General features: G+C 39.6%; 1 protein-coding gene across 2 annotated transcripts in view; it reads right to left on the bottom strand.

Moving 5' to 3' along the window:
• Positions 1-22,915, bottom strand: part of Calx (sodium/calcium exchanger 3) — a 90,329-nt gene that overhangs the window by 55,472 nt on the left and 11,942 nt on the right. For both annotated transcript variants that reach the window (XM_043415896.1, XM_043415895.1), the window contains exon 3: positions 10,958-11,049. In XM_043415896.1, coding sequence (XP_043271831.1) covers positions 10,958-11,049 — 92 coding nt within the window. The remainder of the gene's footprint in view (positions 1-10,957; positions 11,050-22,915) is intronic.

Here is a 22,915-nt window from a genome sequence, read left to right on the forward strand (position 1 = left end):
GACCAAGTGCGGTAAGAGACGCGAGAAAATGGTGATAAATGCAGGAATAAAAGTGGAATCTTTTCGAGGAAAAAAGCACCAGGGAATATGAGAAAAGGGACGATGGGGTAAGTATATCGCGCGTGAGCGCGAACAGATGAAAAGTGGAACTTCCACACCCCGTGTCACGTGTATATCAGCAACAAAAGTAGGTCGTTAAGTAAAATGCAAGAGTCGTGAAACGAGGAAGATAAAGGGTGGAGGACGAACAACTTGGAGAACCGGAGAAATGGGGACCCATTACGACATGGGCAAGGTCACTACCACTACCGCATACACCTTGCTCCGGGACTCATTTTAACTGTCGAATGCTCCAAGTTCCTTCGATCGTAAACATTTATCACACATATGTATATCTTCGTGATGATATGTTTGCTTTTCTTTGCGTATAGTTATTCGTCTGAGATAACAAACTTACGAGAAGCTGCGTTTGATTCAGCGTTGCCTGAAATTCCCGAGGCCATTCCGACGCTTTATTTTGTAAGTAAATTGTTGGAATTTGACACGATAATGAGGCTTCTTGTTCTATCGTGAAGACAGCATTCGTTTTACTCTTTTCAAGTTCATATTGACAATAATTTTCGTTCGAATGTTGGAACTCTGAGGCTTGCGGTTCTCCGGGAAAAAGAGCTTGTAACGCTGCTTTAAGTTGAACCCTTTGTATATGTGACCATGAAATTTTCCTGCCCGCAATTATTCTGCATGTATACTGTAGCAATTATACTCTCGTATACTATGTAACACTCGGCATTGAGCCGAAACCGAGTTTCTTGATACTGTAATATTATTTCGTATATAATAATATGGCTCTCTGGGTTGCTCAGAGAAAGAAAACTTCAAAACGACCCACGCTCCAGTCGCTTGCCCTTGATTTTTTCGCTGAAAAAGCCTCGAGAGGCTTTGTCGAAGCTTTCTCGAGACAGTCGGGGGTTTAAACTATGTGAGCTGCACGCCCATTCTACTGTTTCTCTTTGTAAGTAAAGCCATCGAACCGATTTTTAATAACGAGTGGAACTCATGCAATAGAGCGTTGACTCGTGCACAACACCACGTTAGTAAATTTTTAAATTAGTACGTGAAATTATGAAGTTTCGACAACATGCGATATGCGTCAGCATTTTCTTTCCTGAGACAAAAAAGAGAGCATGAAGAAAAAATAATGAAATAATGATGGCAACTAGTTAAGGAAGTTGAGGCATTAGAATTAAAATGATGTCATCGCTTTTAAACCGATTGCATCTTTTAAAGTGAAGTGTAAAAAAAATCAGTTAAATTATCAGACAGTTTAGGAGCGTCCTTGCTGAGAAAAATCAATAACAATTTGGGTCTAATAACATGTAATCTTATAGAAGTCAAGATACATTCAGTTAAAAATGATGCTAAAAATATGAAATTTTTTGGGCAACATGAACAAGGTTTGCCGAATAATGTCAATTTTTTCAGATTTATTAGGAGATTTGCTGAGATTATATCAATAATAATATCTGTTTCCTGGGCAGTTTTTTGAGGCTAGGATCATCACCGTCCGTGTTTTCGACTGAGCTTTCACCAGTTTTTCGTCTTTTTTTTCCCAACTCTTCTTTAAGTGTACGCAATATTGCCAAACTGTAAACTGGCCTAACTTTTGAAAGGTACAGGTCCATAACTTTTGGGTAAAATAAATGACTGTACGGCCTCAACTTCCTTAAGAGTCATCGAGCTCACGTGACCAACTCAAAATCAATGGTGGCGCCCCCCGCAGTACAATATACATTATATATGTATACAGTATATGCAGTAAATACGGTCTCGGTCACATGTCAAACGCCTTGCGTCTAATTTACCGGATTTCTCCGTGAGTTTTTATTGAAATCGTGGCAAATAAATGTTGTAATGAGCAGCGAAGTGGTGTGAATCCGGCCCTGGTCTCTTCGGTTGTGAGGAACGTGTGTACAATTTGTGATAAAATGATGTTTGTAACCGGCGTAAAAGGTGTCGTGGCGTATGCAAACTGCTTCGTATTTTCATTTATTCATTGTGTTGATGAGAAAAATCTGGTATCCGAATACGGAGCACAGCCAGAATCGGCCAATGAAATCACATTTTTTGATATTTTTTATATTCGCATTATATTCCCGACGAAATCCGGTATTGGCGCTGCGTATGCTATCGCTCAATGACTCTTAAGGTTATGAATCAGTCGACTAACCTCCTGTCCTGCGTAGGCTGACAGGGCCTTTTTTTAATCGGTCAAACTCTGTCGAAGAATTTCGATTTCGAAATTTGCAGCTATCTCTCTCGCACTCACGGTTCCGATATACCGACTGATCCATCCTTTGAAGAGATAATCGAAGAATCAATTATTCCAAACAATCGATTAAACGTTTTAACGATTTATAAAGCACACTCTGATGAAACCCTCGAAAGAGACCATTAGTCAAGCCCAGATTAAATACCTTTCGAATTTCTCTCAGGACTCTCTGTCGCATCTAGTTCTTAAAGGTATAGACAACCCCGGAGGAGTTCTTCTAATGGAAAATCGAGATCCTTTCCGGTACACTAACACGAGTGTACTATGTGGTTACCACTATCTACTCTGGCTTATCGTTGAAGACGCGGTCGTTGCAATTTGTGAGCGTCTGACGCGGGGATGTATTCCACTTATACTTCTTCTCGTCAAGTCACGTTCGTATAGCCATCTATATTTACGTGAATTTATAGGGTGTCCCAGGAAGTCGCATCAGAAATTTGCGGCGCCAGATAAGTTGCAAGATTCTCATTAAATCGGTACTCAATTATCGTTCCTTGCGCGCGCGCGTTTGCGAAACAAGTTTAAAAGTTTAAAGAAATCGAGCATATACGTACGCTGCACTACTTTGCCTTGCTCGGCCGAACTTTTTCTTTTCGAAACGTTGCCGCGAGACTCTGAGTAAGGAAAAAAAGCCTGACTAGCAAGCAGAATTTTGACACTTTCCCTTGAATACGCGAACGGGAACAGCGAAGCGAATCACTGTTCTATGGGAAGCTTTTCTTCCGTCATCTCAAATCGTTTTTTTGTATTCTGAAAAAAATAGGGAAGGCCGGGGCTATAATAAAAACCACATTTTTGCGTCAATCTTATTTATCTCCTGCTGCTTCGACTTTTTTTTCCAATTATTAGAATAATCCTCTACATGAATTTTCATATATTGAATTGTGCACAGTATTTTTCTCAATTATCGCTATAATTTGCATGTGTCGACGTAGTTGAGTGCTCCAAATGGTCCCACTCAAGGTGTGCCAGAAAAAATATAATATTCTACGTGTGTAAAAACTGCAATTCTGATTCCGATGACGAGGATGAGGTTCGAATATTCCTTTTTTTCACATTTATGGACAAAAATGATCTTTGCATTCACTCATGTCAAAATTTTGTACTCATTGTTCGAATCATCAAATAATAACTATCCGTTTTTATCAACTTCACTAACCCGTAGTTGATTATCAGGTAAAAATAGTACCATAGTCAACTTGCCCCGAGCGTGGGGTCGGTCGACACAAAAACGGTTCGTCAAAAAAAGCGATTCGATGACTCATTTCGTTTTACATTTAAAAATTCAAATTTTTATCCAAGATAGAGAAAGTTTGTGCTTCTATTCGAAACAGCCAGTTGGTTTTTGAAATCCTCTTTAGTCCCTTGTTTAGAAGCAATACTTTGAAAAGTTGGCCAACCAGTCCCGGCCTCCCATACTCAATAGGTTTAGAGAGTCAGAACGAGGATTACAGAGCCAGGTCGAGTTTTTCTCGTCTGTGTTGATTCGTGTGAGCAAAATTATCGATAATCATCAGTGAAAAGTTTGCTTTGTCTCTACGTGGCCATTATTACTACGAGTCGAGTAAACACTTTTTCCCGAATTGGCCAGGTTTTACACACTTATCCTTGCCTGCCCGCTCAAACGCGATAGCGCTAGTAAAAATATAATAGCACAGTGGAAGCATAGAAATACGGCTCGAGGTAATCTTCTGGAACTTTGAGACCGCACGGACTCTCATTCCACTCCGGACTTCCCCTCAACGACTTACTAATTCGATTGTCGCCAATAATTAGTAACTGCGTTGTTGATAGTGCTTTGGAGAAACGAAATGTTATCTTTCGAATTTCATCGTCCAAGGGAGCGTGCGAATGCGGCTCTGGAAGCACCAACGTACGTATCATAACTACTCGCTCCACTTCCGTTCGCACTCGCGCACTCCTCTCCTCTGGGGTCCTACACCGTTTCATATAATCCGGTTTGCACTACTGCGAGCGAGCCTTCTTTGCTGCTCCGGTATACACATTAGATCCTGCCTCCTTCTCCTCATTTCTCGCCTCTTCTACCTTCCGACTCCGGGACACTCGCTTTGCAACTTTTTTCGTTCAATTTTTTGCTCCTTATCTCAAGTGAGCGCAGAGAAATATCGAATGATGTAGCAATGCCGTTTCGAGTGGACGTATACACAACGTACTCGTGAAGCAACTCCTCACAGCTCTTTCCCTATCTACTTTGTCGTTCCAACCTTATCTTACATCCCTTTACCTCCAAGTTTTTTTATTTTCATTTATTTTTTGCTCCCTCTTTCTATTCCATCTGGTATATCGATCGCATATACTTGGCTGCTAAGATCCCCTGAACTTTCCCGAGACAGCGGATAAACGCGCTCTTGTCAATGTTCGAAGTAGATGAACCGTTCATATTCGATAATTCACTCTACTGAGATTATCGCGGGGGATCATCGCGTATGAGCTATTCGCGTGTCTCTCTTAGCTAAGTATTCGGTTACGAAACTATGATTGCACAACAGGCTCGTCGACAGAGGCGAGCAACGATAATTCGGTTTACAACAATTAGTGCATGACTATCCTCATTCGCTCTCTGATTTTCGATCGTTTGAAATGATACATTTTCTAAGCATTTATTGCTTCTTTATTGCTCATAAATGTCTAAATTCACATTCGTATCAACATTTATATGACTATCGCGGTCTGGCAATCCGTGCACACAATCTGGTCATCTTAATTCGATTTTTTTTATCATTAGAAACGTCATCTTCGACGTTATCTTAGGGTCAAGTTTATCATCGCCAATGCATGCATGCACGAAATTTTCTCCCCATCATTAAGCCCCCCTCCCGCTTTCTCTCTCTCTCTCTTCTTCTCTCTTTTATTTTCGGAATCTTACAAGATTTGAAGATCGCCGATAGGATCTGTCCGGAGGGATGTCGATTGTTGAACAACTGAGGAGAACATAATAATTAAATATGAAAGTTTAGGAGGGAAAAAACATAAAAATAAATGAGAGAAACATGGTCACAGGAATTCGCGTGACTGCTCATTTCTTTTAGCTGGAAATTTTCCAAGTATTGTTGTTGGAAGCCAACACGGTGCATGCCAAAAGTCCATTATCGGTGTGGTCCCAACTGACTATGCATAACGGTTCTGCTGCCCAGCTTGGAGTCGAACTAGTCGTTATATCTGTGTTCATTATGAATTCTGTATTTTCCATCGAAGAACAATCTCTGTTTTGAACAATTGCTTGGAGAATCATGTCGAAAAAAAGCTCGTAAAAATACAACGTTTAAGTAATCGCAGCAAACAAGAATGGGGGTCGAAAGCAGAGAAATTTTTTCCTTGTGTTCAAACGTTTTCATCGTATTCGATGAATGTTGACAGGAAAATTGATTTACGATTCCCTCGCATGATCGCATTGCACTTATTTCGTGGTTCCTCAATCGCGTGAAAAATATTCACGAAGTTGACAAGGAAATAAATGTCGAAGTCCACCGGTTGACCTGTGACGATTCCCTGGACAAAAAACGTGTTCGACCTTCGATTTATCAGGCTCGTACAACGCTCAAACTTTCATACACGTTCTCTCTCTCTCACTCACTTTCTCTTTTTGTCCCTTAGCGTATTTCCGGCCCGGCAAATATCGATCGTTCTGTGTGTTTCCGGTTGACGGTAATAAAATAGAATAAAATGAAGTTTCCGTATAGCCCACGGGGATTGAGTTTTTGGACGAGGATTTTTTTCATCTCTTCTTCGTCCGGGAGATAAAAAGGAACGACTTTCGGATCGAGCTTTTTTCATCTATATTTAACTTTTACGGCATACCCCCTCCGATCTACCCTCGAATTCGATTTCACCAAAGTTCAAAGCCTATTAAGAGAATGTGTTTAGGAAATAAGGGAGAGTCGAATTTAATATCAACGGTTTCATCGCTCGCTGGCGTTCACACGTGCCATCAACGAATATTGTTTTTCATTTGATTTTTTTTATTTTATTTTCCTGTCGATACCTTCCCTGTTTTCATGAACCTTTATGAGCCATTGCTTCAGCCCCTCGCTTCGCCGTTCCTATTACGAATTCCTACGAGACTTTCCCCTTTCCCTAGAGCATTGGCCACAGTCACCCACGTTATGAACTACCGTATGGAGGGCCATGGAAAGCTGTGGGAAATCCGGCTGAGCCAGGCGGCCATATTATCACTCACTGAGTTCGAACCAATCATCAAAAACTTGGAGAAAAAGCCTCCTGCTCAGTGATTGATGCGCGGGCAGTGCAAGCTTGAGCGGTCACCGATCCAAGTATTGTCTTCGCTCGTAACTGCTTAATTTGGACGAAGCCGTGCACTGACCGCACACGCCCCAATACATTTTAGCAAATAACTTTTGACAAAACACGCTTATCAAGATCAAAGCACACGGTAAACAATAATTCAATGGTTTTTATTGTTCAGTGGAGTTTATCAGAATTATAATATCGAATATAGTGAAACAGTCACCTATTGTTAACGCGTTTATTAGCGAAGATAGTTTTTTTTAGTGAAACTCGACCAAACTCAAAACTCAACTTCGTTAGCTGCCGTAAGTTAGACCACGTCGATGATACGGCAATAATTGTTTTATCCGAACTACGCGCATAAAACGCTATAAACATTATGGAGAGCGTGAACTCTCGCAGTAATATGGAGTCATCGATGAACGGGTACGCACTAATTAGACCGTGCATCGGATCGAGTTTTGCAATCATTGTGTAATTTGCGATTTCGAGGTCACCCACGCACGGGGCTGCTCAACCACGAGGCAAATTAACACATTGCGTATACAAGGATCAAGCAAATTCGCTGGGAACGAGGAAGGAGAAAAAACTCGTGTACAGATACCATCGCCGAAAGCTCCTCTGAGTAAACTTGGGTCAAAGTTTTCCAGCTCGTATGAAAATACCCACCGAGTTTTATCCTGAGCGTCGAAACTTTAAATTCCATTTTTCCCGTGAAACGAGCTTCGAGTTTTACGAAGCAGGCGAACAAAAAAACTGAAATAAAAATTCAGACGATCGGTCGCCCCAATTTTTTGTTACAATTGGCCAAATTTAAGCACAGTTGGTTCGATGAATTTAATGAAACCTTAAGGAAGTTGAGGCATTAGAATGAAAATGATGTCATCGCTTTTAAACCGATTGCATCTTATAAAGTGAAGTGTAAAAAAAAATCAGTTAAATTTTCAGACAGTTTAGGAGCGTTGTTGCTGAGAAAAATCAATAAAAATTTGGGCCAAATAACATGTAATCTTATGGAAGTCAAGACACACTCAGTGATATCTCCGTTAAAAATGATGCTAAAAATATGAAATTTTTTGGGCAACGTGAGCAAGGCTTGCCGAACAATGTCAATTTTTTTCAGATTTATTAGGAGATTTGCTGAGATTATATTAATAATAATCTGTTTCCCGTGCAGTTTTTTGAGGCTAGGATCGTCACCGTTCGTGTTTTCGACTGAGCTTTCACCAGTTTTTCGTCTTTTTTTCCCCAACTTATCTTTAAAGTGTATGCAACATTGCCAAACTGTAAACTGGCCTAACTTTTGAAAGGTACAGGTCATAACTTTTGGGTAAAAAAAATGACTGTACAGCCTCAACTTCCTTAAACCGCGCGCTAACGTCGGTTTATTTGGGGTCCGAGCACCTCGTAGAGATCCAGGTATTCGTCAATATTCCTGTGGATTTCTATGGACCATTCTGCGCATCAACACTTCCCCTGTCCCTTTGATCCGTGCGGTGTTGTAACGCAGTCGATTAGCACGTGTCCACGCCTCCGGGGATACAATTCTAATGTTTGTTCGTCGGAGCATGCGAGATATAACTCGAATTTACGAGGGTTTACGAAACGATAGTACCCCACGATTTCGATTTCTATAAGCGAAATTCTCGGTGTGCATCTCGAGTGCTCATTTGATAATTTTTCAAACAATTTGTTTTTTTTTGCATCGTCATTATTGAATGTACGTTTTGTTTCATTTTCATTTCACTAGCGCGTAGTTGGTTCGAGGGATTTGTACGAAAAAGTGTAATCACGCACGGAGGAAGATGCTTCAAGACTTATTTGTCATCCTGATCGGGCGAACCGTGCGAACATTATTCCCCAAAGATTCACAATGCTCTCGGCTTCGTATCGGCTCGATCGATACGAAACCATGGCCCAAGCGAGCGGCCTAATCCCGCACGCATTATAACTTTTTTCATCAGCAGAATAAATGGTATGAAAACTTCGTTACGGATGCTCGCGTTATTCAGGCTTGAGTCTCTCGACATTTTAAAATGGTGGAGTCAACTTATTACGAAGGGAACTGAATCGCTAATAAGTTTTTTAATTATGCCGGCTGACAATTCAGGGCTCTTTTTTGCGGCCGTCGGCGGGCTGGTATCGGGCCGTTATTCGGATGATTCTTCAACGGTTTGTTTCGCTCCCTCCGAAAAAAGTGCACCGTAATCGTAGCGAAGGAGGGGGAGAAGAATGTTTCAAATTCTTTCCAGTTGTCATCCAGCTCAAAGGGAAACAGCCCCGTAGTTAATTTTCCTTCAACTCATACGCTCGCGGAGAAAAAAAGTAGTCGAAAGAGAGAATTTTGCGGAAGAGAAGAAGCGTCCGACGCGCCCAGATTATTAATTCTTCAGAAAACAAAACTCACTTTCAACCGTGTGTGTTTTTCGGTAGAATTTCTTTCGGCGTTAGATGAGAAAACTCGATTTCGTTCATTTCGTATTATATACCATTTGCAGATTCCCATCGCACTCTACGTTTGCCACCAACACTAATAAAGCAGAACCTGCGCTCATTAGTGAGCGCGCGTCGAGGATCTACGACAAACTCGTTTGCCTATTGCGATGTACATCGCTGGAAGCTTTGGTAATGAGAGAGAGCGAGGGGGGGGGGGGGGGAAGAGAGGGATGAAAATATCTGAGAGCTTAATACTAAGCATCGATAAGTAAGAGACTATGTACATATATACAGGCAATTGCTTGATCACGTTTAACTGCTGTTTATCTGATTAATTTACGTGATCCAGCGAGATCGTATATTGGCAATCATTAACGTGAAAATAAAAAAATGTTGAAAAAAGAAATGAAAAAACGATCAGTTCGATTCCAATATGGAGTTCCATCAAAATTAAATAATTAACGAATGCGAAGAGTAAAATTGTTCCGTTCAATTAGAAAATGAGATTTTTGGAGTAATGTTTTTTTTTTCTAATGGAATAAAATTTATTGGAATCGAATCTGTACTTTTTAAATGTTATTGTTTGTACTCGTGTATTTTAAAGCTTGATTATAGTTATCCGAATAAAGCGAACGAATAGTGATTTTGGAATAAACAAAAGCAGTAACTATGAAATAATCAACAGCAGCGAAATTCTACGCGTAAATATTTGTTTAGCTTTTGTGTATATGCAATGGTCATCTCGTTTGCTTTTGTTTTCATTATTGCTTATCAACTTACGGGCAGTCGCGTTGCGAGCACGTACAGTGTCCAGTTTCATCACCAGTGTGCACGTGATAAATAAATTATTCAATACGAGGAGAAAAATAGAGAGGGGGGACCAAATCAGAAACGAGATTAGAATGATGAGAGAATTTAAATGGTAGCATTGAATTTTTAAAATTAGAATAACCCTTTTATTGGTTTTAAGGGCTCGTGATATGCGAACGTCGAAATGCAAGGAGTTGAGAATCGAATTATTCAAATTTTGTAACACCACAATAACGTCGATTGGAAAAATTTCTTAGACATGAAAATAGATCATATCGGAGGATCTTCAAAGATTTGAATCTTTAGAACAAACTGGAATTTTTGGGTAAAAATGAAATCCCCGTCAGTTTCGTTAGAGCGACACATGGTTTAATAGAAAATTCACGTTTTTTTGGACACACTTGACATATCGAGCAAAGCACAAGTTACACCACGTTTTTCAATGGATTAAAACAATGCGTAATTCCTGTTTTTTTTTTTTTTTTTTTTTTTTTCGAAAATAAATGGTACAGAAAAGAAAGGTGCCGCAGAATGTCTACTAATCGCGAGACCGATAGATTACTCCGAAGGCAAAGCGATTTTTCGTTGCTATCAAAAAATATAATAATACATTTTGCTTCAATGAAATGATTATTAATACCGCTCATAGAATTGTTTAAAGTTCACATTTTTCGATGGAACATATATACTGCTAGAAATTCTTGCGTATTATGCTAAGAAGTTTGAAACGAGTAGTTTTTCGATTTGGAGGGATCAACTTCGTAATGAGAAAATTTAATCTTTGGGCAAAAAAGAGACAGCAGCCTAAGAGATTATTCAACTCCGGGCACATCGCATTAACAATTTTCTTCGGTTGCGCAATTTAGACTCGGCTTTTTTCATCAAAAACTTGAATAACTTGATCCGCTTCCAGGAAAAGTACGCTATATTCACAACAGCAATGAGTTTCTCTGATTAACGTAAGTAATTGTCACTTTGACATTCGTTGCTTTTACCTTTGCAATAAATCTACTTTATTCTCGCTAAAAAAATTCAGATTATATAGCATTTGCCTTGACAACGATATACAGGGATTGCAATTCATTGAATAAATTATTGAGCTGTTTTAAGGCTTACCTCCTTGCAACTGTGGTTCGCTGAGTTCTACATAGAAGAGGGCATCCTTCTCGTACGAGTCCTCTTCGATTATCGTCAGATTTATAGTCTTCCTGCGAAAAAAAAACACAAAATATTTTCTAAATTATGACTGAGATTTCCAGAGGTCGAATTTTCATTGAAACTTTTTTGCTTTTCGAGTGAATATGGTCTGTTTGCCTATGAAACGGTTCACATGGAAAACTTCAATTTTTTGCTTTCAATTGTTATTCCGGTATCGGATAATAGATTAGAAAATAAATAAATAGGCTTGCGATTTTACAAGGGTCAAAGGTCATGAAATTGGGCACACTATTTTAGAAAATTGTTTCGGAACAAAATTGACAATGTTTTTTGTTTTGTTACAAATTTTTTAACATTTTCTTCGATTTAAACATTTTTTTGTTATCATTTTTTTTTCATTTTGTTGAAATTTTATGTTAATAGTTTGTTAACGTATCATATTATATCAAATTACGAACATAACATATTAACAATAATTAATAAATCAAGTGTTAACAAAATGTTATCGATTCGTTAAAAAGTACTTTTACTTCCATGTATTATTTTTCGTATATTTAAATTCCAATGTCTTCAATGGACAAATATATACTAAAATACCAAATTAAGTTGTTATCCACTGACAAACACTGCTCACGAATAATTAATTGTACAATATTTCGAACTGATTCCGAATAAAATAGGAGGGGTCGACTATACCGAAGAAGAGCACTATTGTGCGGACCTTAATGACAAATGAATGTATAATGTAACGATTTATAATTGGAATCGGGCCATGGATTTCGAAAAACCAGATTTGTAAATTCCGTTATTTGATCAAATGGATGCTTGCATCGAAACGCTAAATGGGGATGTCGCATTAAGCTCGGTATACACAATCTCCTCCACAGGGGATGTGAACGGTTTTGTTCGTGTATATTTACGTGTATTTGCAGCCACTCGTAGGACTATTATAATCGAATACAATGACCCCATTACCGCGGTAGCGTTGAGAGGCCGAATTCAGCGAGGCTTCGGTAACTCTCACCTCACAATCGCTTTTCCCAAGAAAATCTACAGGGCGCTTCATCCATGGCGCACCACTCGAGCTCACGAGTCTCATAAAAAATGCTTTAAACAAAAAATCTTCTGCACGCGGGAGAGAAAAATCGTCACCAGAATCGGTGACCGAGAATTCTCACTTCGATGCTACTTTGTGTGGGATAACTCGACGAATTTTTAACCACTAAAACGATAATTTTTTATTCCGATAGTTTTCGTCCTATTCACACCCAAAAGTTCGAACTGAAACTTGCTTCCGAACATCATGTTCTAACTTGTAGCTTCAATGTGCAGACTCGAGGGTGAAAACGAACTAAAAGTGAAGCGGAATCTCGAGCCCAGGAGAAATGGTAAAGGTAGAAGAAAAGCTGATTCAAAGCGATCACAAATAAGGAGCCGCACGGCTTTTTTATCTATGAGATACAAATAAGGGCATCAGATTCGAGCAGGACTGTGCATAGCTTCAGGGGTGGGTAAAAACCCACCCCTGAAGCTATACACAGTCGACCTAGCCCTTTATCCTCACTGACTAAACATTAGCATTTCTCACTTGGTTAAAAAGACCTGAAAAGGCTGTAAAAAATTACAAGGACATCGTAACCCTCGTATTGTATTGTTCGTTGAGTATGAGAGAACAAAGAGCTCATGTGATAAAAGGGCTTAACGAAGATTAACGAGGAAGTTTATCCAACACAATTAATACACGAGGCTTATCTGACATCGGCCACTTTTAGTCCACGTACACCGCCGTTTCTGAGATACCCGTCCGATAAAAACGCCGTTCCCTTCCTTCTTTTCCGCAGCTCTATATATTCGGGAAATGTAATCATTGACTCGATTACTACACTGAATGAGATACTCACCGAAAAGACGAGAGTCCTTTATCAGTGAAGAGCCTAAGTTGGAAGGTGCTTAAAACTATCCCGGAGAATGTGCTATCAACGAATCACGAAAAATCCCGAGATTTTTTCTCCCACTCGTCAATTGAATTCTCACCTTGAGTAGCAGCGACGTAGCGAAAAAAGCTTGCAGGAGTTTCGAATTTTTATAGCATCTGGAGCTTCATGTTTGTTTTCATTCTCGATACAAGTCTTCATTCGAGAAACGAGAAACGAGAGTTTTTGTTAAAACTCAAATACTCAGCCCTGGAAATGCGGCGTATTTGAGACTGGGTCACAATTTTACTTTTTTTTTTCATTATGCATTTCACCTGAACAATGCAGATATTAAAAAAATGTTTTTCCCAATCGAATACTCATTCCAACGTCCTGCTCAAAATCACCAACTCAAAATCGATGGTGCGGCGCCTGTCACATCTCAGACGCCTCAAGTGTATTAGACCGGATTTCCCCGTGAATTTTTATTGAAATCGCGGCAAATAGATTTCGGCTAATTGAATCACATTTTTCGATATTTTTAATATTCGCCTAATCGCGTTATGATCGCGACGAAATCCCGGTGGAAACGGATTTTAGTTTGATTTTTGGACACTTGGCGCTGCGTATACCGTCGCTCGATGACTCTCAATGTCTCGTGGGGTGAATTTCTTGCAAGTCACTGCTTCAAAGCATTTCTTCAGTCTCTACTTAATCCGTCATACTCCTTTGAAGTTTGAGGCAATGAGTTTTGATGTTAAGTCAGGAGAGCTATCTCTAGGCGTGAAAAAAAATCTTCAAGTATATTTCTTCATGGGCCAATCATGGTTGCCGCCGCTTCTCTCGGTAGATACTTTCCGAGCTATGCTTGCTCCCAGTTTTTTACTGGCACGCGTCCGAATGATTTTTTCTCTCCTTTTTCCGTGTAAAACTTTCGAGAAGGTAAATAAAGTGCTGGTTCGTGCAGAAGCGCGGCGATGCTGTGGGGAATCCTGATCCTGGCTCTCGCTCCGTGCAGATCGTGAGACGTGACAGTTAAAAATTACTTCTTTTGACTTGAAACGGAGTCGAGAAAAAGATCTTGGAAAGAAATAAAAAGAAATATCAGTAACGCGCTTGTGAAACCAAGGAGGATGAGTAGCCGTCGAAGCTTTCATCTTTGCTTCAAGACAACCGATTTACCTTTGAATTTTAAGCCCGTCAAAAAAAGTGAACTATTATTATTATTTATGGTGTTATTATAACGATGCGATGCGCCGACATCGATGGGTGGGCGGTCAGTTCGTGTTGGGACACTTTTTCTAAATTTATCATCACCCCAATCAGTTGAGGCTCAAACAGTCAAGTCAGAGGGGAAAAGTCTCGAAGTTATTGGAAAAGGATAATCGTTCGATCGTTGCAGGCCACTGGCAATTGAAAAAAAAGAAGAAAATGAGTCACGATCCTGTGCAATATTATTTTTATGACCGCTCGAACCGTACTGCATATCTCGATATCGAAAATTTGATCAATTGAGCAACGTAATTGATGTCGGAGCTTATTTTTACTCAACCATCTCGTCATTTTTCACATGAAAAGTCATTTTAAAACGAAAAGAATCGATTAATCGTTCCATTGGTGTACAATGGACCAGCTTATTGCTTATATTTGTTGTGTTTTTTAGTCCTTCGAGTGAACCCTTTCATTAAGCTCCAAATGGTTACCGAGACAAAAAGAACATTACGCAATTAGGTCAGGATTCAGTACATGACGAAAACGACCACAGGTGGAATGATAATTGCTCATTAATTCCAACACATACACGTGTACGTCACACATTCACATGCCTATAGCTCACTCCGTCCGGGAAGCATGTGCCTCGGATGTGTAGACATGTTTTTGTGGTGGATTATACAGCACCATTGTCTATAGGACCAAATGAGAACAATACGAACATTGAAACGGGACACCCAAGACGCATGAATCATTGAACCGATGGGATTTCCTGTGATTCCTGTGCCTTGAAATAGCGTGGACGTGTCCGATCCGAGAGAGATAAAAATTATCGAAAATTAACAATCGTTTAAGAAGGTTCGTTTAACGAAAATTTGTACCCTGATGTGCCTCTTGTCGTGAACATTCGAAGGCCATTTTAATGGCACATTATACGTTTGGACTCTCGAGAATATTGCTTTTGATTTATAAATTGATAAATCAATATTTAAATTGCATTATCCGAAAATGGATTATCGGTTTACGTACTGGGGGATTGTAACTCGATTTTCTTAGTCGTTAATGGATCGGAAATATCGTCCAAAGCAGATTGCGCCTGTTCCACTATAAAGTTTTCATCAGAAGCTGACAATTTCCACGTTATTATGTCAGAGTCCTGTGTTTTAATCAAAAGAGTCGAATTCTTTATTTGCTAGTTACACACTCCACTTCGTCCAAGTGGCTTGAAATAATGAAGGACGTTCTGCTGTATTGCTTGTTTCTCCTTTTTTTTTTTCAATGTTTCTGTGCGGGTTTATCTGCAGTCACTTTTTCCTAATACCCTGTTCCACATCGCATCTGTGGGGGGCTTAGAGAAACTGTGGGCAACTCAGCCGGTAGAGGCGACTCGATTTTTACGGAGTTTCAACCGATCGGGACCGTCAGAAACCCAGAAAAACTACCTCCGACTCAGCAATTGATGGGCGAGCCAGTGTGCGTGGCTGAGCGTTCACCTCTCCAAGCATTGGCCACGCTCGAAAGCTACTCACGACTGTTTGGGAGACGATTGTTTTTTACAATGTTATCAAGAAACGTTCGAAAAACTCTTGAAGTGCGTTTTTTTTTTTTCATTTTGCATTTTCGTATTAATTTTGGCATGTGAACAGAATGAAAATAATTTTAATGCTCTTGGACAATGAAAAATTAACGGAATGTACTGCTTCAAAAAATATTGGAAATTTGAAATTGCTCATGGTTTTGGGTATATTGCGGATACGATTGAAGCGTTTCTCCCATTAAGATCCTTTATTATTAAAGAAATAATCGAAATGTCAGCTCATTTTTACCATCACCCTGCGTGGACTGACAGAGCCTTATTTAATCGGTCAAACTGTCTGAAAGAATTTTGATTTCGATCCCAAGTCAGGTTAAGGAAGTCGAGGCCGTACAGTCATTTTTTGTTACCCAAAAGTTATGACCTGTACCTTTCAAAAGTTAGGCCGGTGTACAGTTTGGCAATGTTGCATACACTTTAAAGAAAAGTTGGGAAAAAAAAGAGGAAAAACTGATGAAAGCTCAGTCGAAAACACGGACGATGACGATCTTAGCCTCAAAAAACTGCACGGGAAACAGTTTGGTATTAATATAATCTCAGCAAATCTCCTAATAAATCTGAAAAAAATTAACATTATTCAGCTAGCCTTGCTCATATTGCCCAAAAAATTGCATATTTTTAGCATCATTTTTAACGGAGATATCACTGAATGTGTCTTGACTTCCATAAGGTTACATGTTATTTGGCCCAAATTGTTATTGATTTTAGTAATTGTGTCTAATCACGGCTCCACCTCAAAACAGCTCCAATTTTTTTAATACCATTCTTTATCACCAAAATGCTCATGTAATATTAAGGAGGCGCATGACTTTTAACCCCTTAAAAAATAAAAAATAAAAATAATTGATTTTTTTTTATTTTTCTCAGCAACGACGCTCCTAAATTGTCTGGAAATGTCACTGATTTTTTTTTACATTTCACTTTATAAGATGCAATCGGTTTAAAAGCGATGACATCATTTTCATTCTAATGCCTCAACTTCCTCAAGTGACCGATCCATACTTTTAAGATTCCGTGATCATTGATTCGTTATTAATCATGAGACTTTTCCTTTCAACACACGCACATCCAGACAAACATTATTTTGCTTAAAATTGTATGTTTATGAACAGATTTACAGGGCACGGAGATAAATTTGCACTATTGCACATGTGGACTTTAGCCACACAATATATCGGTGCACCTGCATCATTCCAGACCGACGATCGTGTGAAATCGACGAGTATTTCCATAATTGTTCATTTTGAGTCGGGCGTGTTTGCAGCTACTGCATTTAAGCATAATTGTAGTATTTTCATTCGAGAATTCTCATTCACTGGAGTGAATAATTAAAGAGCGTATTAAAAGTAAATATAACCTGACGAACATATCCATCGATAATCGTTAAGAAATTCACAGTTTGTATGAAAATAGCTTCATTAGTGTAAAAATCATTCGGTTTATTGAATAAGTGTAAGAAGAATTGGACTTCATCAGCGATATAAACTCGGTTAAGTAGTTTCGAGAACCTCGATGGAAATAGCTTTTGATACATGTTTTTATCTCGTGATTCAACTGCATACATTTGTGAGACGAATATTCAGTTGGCCTTCTTGCATCACTCGATTTTTTAAGCCTTTCATGTTTTCAACTTCTGCTCGACGTTCCTTCTTCAAGTATATACAAACTATTTACCAAGCTCTCTTCCTCTCTCTCTTTCTCTGAAGCTTTCGGTACGTATTTTCCGATTAAGTAAAAAGATGAAAAAAAAGGGATGAAGAAACATTCGTGACCTTTCGTATTTCATTGAATCAACAATTGGATGAACCTGCAGATTAAAATCCACTGACAGCACTAAATTTATATTTTTATCTTCCAAATTCTTGTTTTGCCAGCGATCATGAAAATTCATTCATTTCAATATCGATCCACTCGACAATCCCAATGGAACGCTCTTCTATAACTTGCACTTGCACTTGCAAAAAATCTGTTCTAAATCGCTCTTGAATCTCGATGTTGGTGCAAGTGTCGTCTAAACGCAATTCCATGAGTGTACGTTTACTTCGACATGACAGAGACTGACAGGCGCATTTCTCCATCGTTTATTCTCCGGCTGGTACAAGTTTCATCAAGTCACTCTTCATTTAACGCGCTCGCATCGCCTCTAGCTCGACTCACGCAGTTGGGCCAGAAGCTACTCACGTTTACACACCTGCTGGCATGAGAAACATTCGCGACATGTTCGTACAAAAGTCCCCTATGATATCCGGACTCACAGCACTACAGCACTTCCCACGGACACTCCTTGGGGCAGAGTCTGACTTTTATATGCCTTTACTACTGCCACTGCTCTTCCTAAAATTTTTCTTGGTAGGCACTTAAACTATTTTCTTATAAATATACTTGCTGGAAGCCACGGATGTCGGTATACATGAGACAAATAGTGGCAAAAAATTCGAGCTAAATTGTGATATATTGATGAATTAGATATTTTTTACTCTTTTTAGAAAAATCAAGAAAAATTTCAAAGTTTGGAGGGAGGGCGAGGGATGAGAGATGACAAAAAATCATACTTTTTATGATCCGGAGCTAGATTTAGCTCGCATGGAAAACTGCACGCGTGCATAGGATGAGTTTTTCTTCGATTTTTTTTCTCGTCTCAGGTCAGGAGCGCTGCCGAAGCAGCTGTTGCGCTACGCGAAGGTTGTTCAAAATTGTTGGTGTCTGCGCTGATGCGACACATTACGTATTCCCGACACTCACCAACGATGAGGAAAGAAAAGATATGCGAGGGATGCTGCTTTCCTTCGTTCCAAACCATTAGACTGGCTCAGAATGACGTGCTGAAAAATTTTCCATGCGAAACCTATTCCAACTCGCTTTAGGCTAAATTCCCTCTCAAATCTCTTGTGATACTGCAGTTTTACGTATCGGTGACATTTCATCGACAGTTCGTAAGCTCTTTGTAACGAATATTTTTATTCCATTTTTGCCTTGTGGATTCTTCAAATGTTTCGATATGGGCTGACATATCCGATAGCTCGAGAGTGAATACCTGTCAAGAGGTAGACTTCGACTCTCGTCGATCCATTCTCTCGCTACGATTGCCTGACGATTTTACTGTGGGACGTTAAATTTATTGATTTTTCACCGCAACAGTGTTTCATAACGGTTTCATATTTCGAGCAATATCTAGTATTTTCAAACTTTTTAGTGTTTTTCAATATATACATCGATGACTCGCTTGCACCTTTTACCGAACATCAATGCCCTCAATTAATTAATTCCCCTACATTTTCTCATCGTTACCATCATTTTCATAGCTAGCCACGGAAGAGTTTCCGGTGACGCTATATTCATGACTAATTCGACGGTAGTGTCTTTGGCAATTGCAAAATTCCGTGAAGCATAGCTATTTTAAATTGGCATCAACTCGCAACAGTTTTCCCATGATATTAACAGTAAATCGAATTCCGTTTGAAACGATACTTCGAAACTTCTCTAAACCCGCGTCGATTGTTTTATGCTTTCCGTTTAATTTATACTTTGAATAATAAACAATCGCAAAAGTAACTTTCGAGGGAAAATAGTTACTTTTGTGTACTTTCCTCATTGCAACGACGACAAATGGGCCTCTACGTTGATAAACCTTATTTAATAACAAACTCGTCGGTTACGAAGATGTGTCCCATGAGAATATGCTCTGAGGGGAATTCGAAGCCTGCGCGCGTGCAGACTTGTAATAGACTCTACGAAATATTTGGCAGTGTCTACGTAATGAATGATTTAACTTCGGATTAAGGAAGATCATGCTTTAATTGTGATTCAAATAAGCAACTGAACTTTTTTGCTCTTTTCGTGATCAAAGAAACGATTATAATTTATTCTTGCAATTATTAAAATTATCTGTAACTTATTTGTTGAGATGGATAAATTTTGAATACAATGATGGCGATTAAAGTACTTTCGTAGTGAAATCGTCAAGCAAAATGTGACAAAAACAATTTTCTTTTTGTATGCGTATGCGTATCTATATTTTAAACCAGCTGGCTCATGTCAAACCTTCCACCGTTTGTGTCGTTATTACTCGTGAAACCTCAAATAAGTGTTTTTCTTTTTCCATTCCCAAGTGATTTTCACCGATAACAAGACTTTCTCAAGACATTATCGATGTCTAAAAACATAATATTTTCTTATTCTCGTTGTTGGCTCTTTAAGTTGTCTATTTTATTAAATCCAAATGGTCGCACTGGAAGTGTGCCTGCCATAAGAGCCTGTGTATGACCCTTAAAAAAATGTGATTTTCGTTAATTGTTTTCTCGACAACTGGACGACAGATCCTATAATAATTCCGGGAATAAATGCATCGTGTACGTTTCTAGCATGATTCCAAATTTGAACCGTTAAAGTTTGAATTTTCGATTTCCATTAGATCCGCGTGAACTTCCTTAAAGTGACACGATTCGATAAAAATGTTAGCTCGTATGCTTACGTATTGAAAGTTCAAGACTCTTGTTTACAGGATTATTTCTGACAGGCATTTGGGAGGGTGACCGCATCGTTTTGTCGCTGATTAAATTCGTTTTTACTCGAGCAGTACGCATAAAATATTTTTTCAGAATCGTTTGTGTTGCATCGTCTTTATACTAGTTCCAAAATTGCACGAGCTGAGAATTTTTTCTCATTTTCATGTTAACTTTTCATTAAGCTCTGTACGCGAGGGGGAAATGTATGCCTCGGAGGCTTGAGACGAGGGGGAGTTTATTTTGAACAATTTGGATAAAAACCCTCTAAATCAGGATAACGAGAAAGCGGCGAGGATTTCCTGGAGGTGATGGGAGAAAGAAATAAAAAGCTAGGCGAGGAGCGATGGCGCGCAAACTCGCACTACGGCGGATATGGTTTTATCTGCGGAGCATCGCGGGCGAGAAGCTCTCGCACAAGCGAGGGTTCTCATTTCGTCGACACGTTGAACTTTATTTTAGCTTGTCGCGTCGAGATCGAAGTCCGCCGTCAACCACCTTTGTCTTAGAAGTTCCACAACGCAAAACTCGGACCGTGCACACGACGCTGAGCGAAATGAAACAAGGAGTAAAAACACTTTGAACCGATCGATCTTACGAGCACGTGTGTGCGTGTGTGTGCTCGTGAACGTGTGAGTGACGCCGGTTTTAGCTGCCTCGAGGTGTTAAGCCACCCCCTGGGCTATTTACGGCGTCGAAACATTTTCTCAGGGACTCTCAAATTCTTTTGTCAGAGTAAGGAGCCGCGTCGTAGATGTGCAAAGGAATCGGGACCCTCTTTCGGCGAGCGAGAATCTTCGTACCCTTCGTTGTTTAGTTAACAAGAAAATTTGGCGCACTTTTTTCAGACCTGTTTGTAATCAAGCGAGCATGAAAAGTGTGTCATCGTTTGCGTCAATTTTATCTGTGACCAGGCAACTTTTTCACCGCTTTTCCCAAACCGATCGATCGATAACATTGAGCTGCTGCTGCGGTATCATTTGTGTATACGTATTCGGATAATTTTCTCTATTTTTAACCGAGTATCGAGCGTGAAAACGTACTTTAAGCTGCTCAAAAACTGAAAAAGTCCACCGCCCTTAACCAGTTTACCAACGTTCCAGTGAATATCAATGCCAGTGAATTCTCGTTTTTCCATACACGTTAAAGTGAACGCAGACGCGTCTGCTCTGTATGTGCAATAAGGCTTTCTTTACTGTTGCCATATTCGGGCATATCACGCGACCCAGAAAACGGAATGAAATAATAAAAATATAAATACAATGATCGGGAAGTGATAGCAGACAAATGTAATATAGAAAATGGGTCAATGGATTATGGTAAAACGATTCAACGCCTCGACAGAAGACTCCACCCCCCCCCCCCCCCCCCCGCCTCTTTCTCCTTTTCTCTTCGTAATCTATCACGCATATAAATAGCGATAAAGATTCTCCTGCAGGAGTGTGAACGCGAAAACTGTCAGACAACGGACTGGGCTCTTCGGATGATCGACAATAGAAACCTCGTCGAGCGATCCGGAGTGCAATAACTTTCGATGCATGAGCATGGATCGTTATTTTTATTTGTCAGAATATTGTTTCCTCGAGATAGCAAAAAAAGTGACACAGATCGGACAGAACTTGATTTTGTTTGAGTCTTCAGTTTTATGATTTCATCCTTTCTGCTTCAGATCTTTTTGGGTTTTCATCAGTCTGCTTCATATCGCTTCGAAAGAAATTCACGAAGGTTTAGGTTCGATTAATAAGAATTAAAACATCTTGGGCACTACATGAGTAGGATTATTTGTAAAAATACTATAACGACATTAGAAAGCCTGCCATGACACTGTATGGACGTCTGAAATATCTTGAGGCTTGTAAGAACGCGAGTTTTACTGTGCGAGGGATGAACTTGCTCTTCCCAATCCTCGGCCTTCACTATTTTTCTCTCATTTTTCTTTACTCAGTTCTGAAACAAGATTTTCTTTTTGTCGTCGGTAGAGCTGCGATTCGATAGTGAATAAACTGTCAGCAACATTCCTCCCACTATTTACAATCACAGTTTATACAGACCCAAGAACGTAATTAGGCTGTGCGAAAACATTTTTGAAATCCGATATTTGGAAAAAAGTCTTCGTAAATCTGCTTCATCTGCCCGCGCACGAAGACATTTTTTTAGTGCACGTTTTTTTTCGCGGCGGCGACACACTGAGCAAGACTTTTACACGGAGATGAGCCCGAGCATGCCGAGGCTTTTGCCAGATTTATGGGGCAGCCCGTTTTCTCATTTGCTGGCAAAAAGTCACTGCGCCGAAAAAGATGCCGAAGATTGCATCAGAGTGCCAGGGGACAACGGAATGGAATATCGAATTCGAGCTCTATCCGATGCACAAGGGGTCACTTTGATTTATCGTTTATTCACGTGACTTTTATCACAAGAAACAAGAGGGTTGGGAGAAAAGTGTTCAACGAAAAGGAAAAAGAGCGAAGCTGAGAAAATTCTCGCATGACAACGTCCTTATTCGCGTCGTTGTTATCAGCATTTTCGGGCTTCTTTCCATTCTCAAAATTTCGTCGAATGCGATCCTTTGCGTTTCGATTGGACCATAATATTGATCGCGAATCATTGTAAAAAAGCGTCAGAAAGCTCGCGACATGCTCATCAGACTTCTCTTCTATTCGTCTTCCTTTCAGTTACCCAACGAGCGTCTTATACA

The sequence above is a fragment of the Venturia canescens genome, chromosome 4 (genome assembly GCF_019457755.1).
Source record: "Venturia canescens isolate UGA chromosome 4, ASM1945775v1, whole genome shotgun sequence".
NCBI classification, from domain to species: Eukaryota; Metazoa; Arthropoda; class Insecta; order Hymenoptera; family Ichneumonidae; genus Venturia; species Venturia canescens.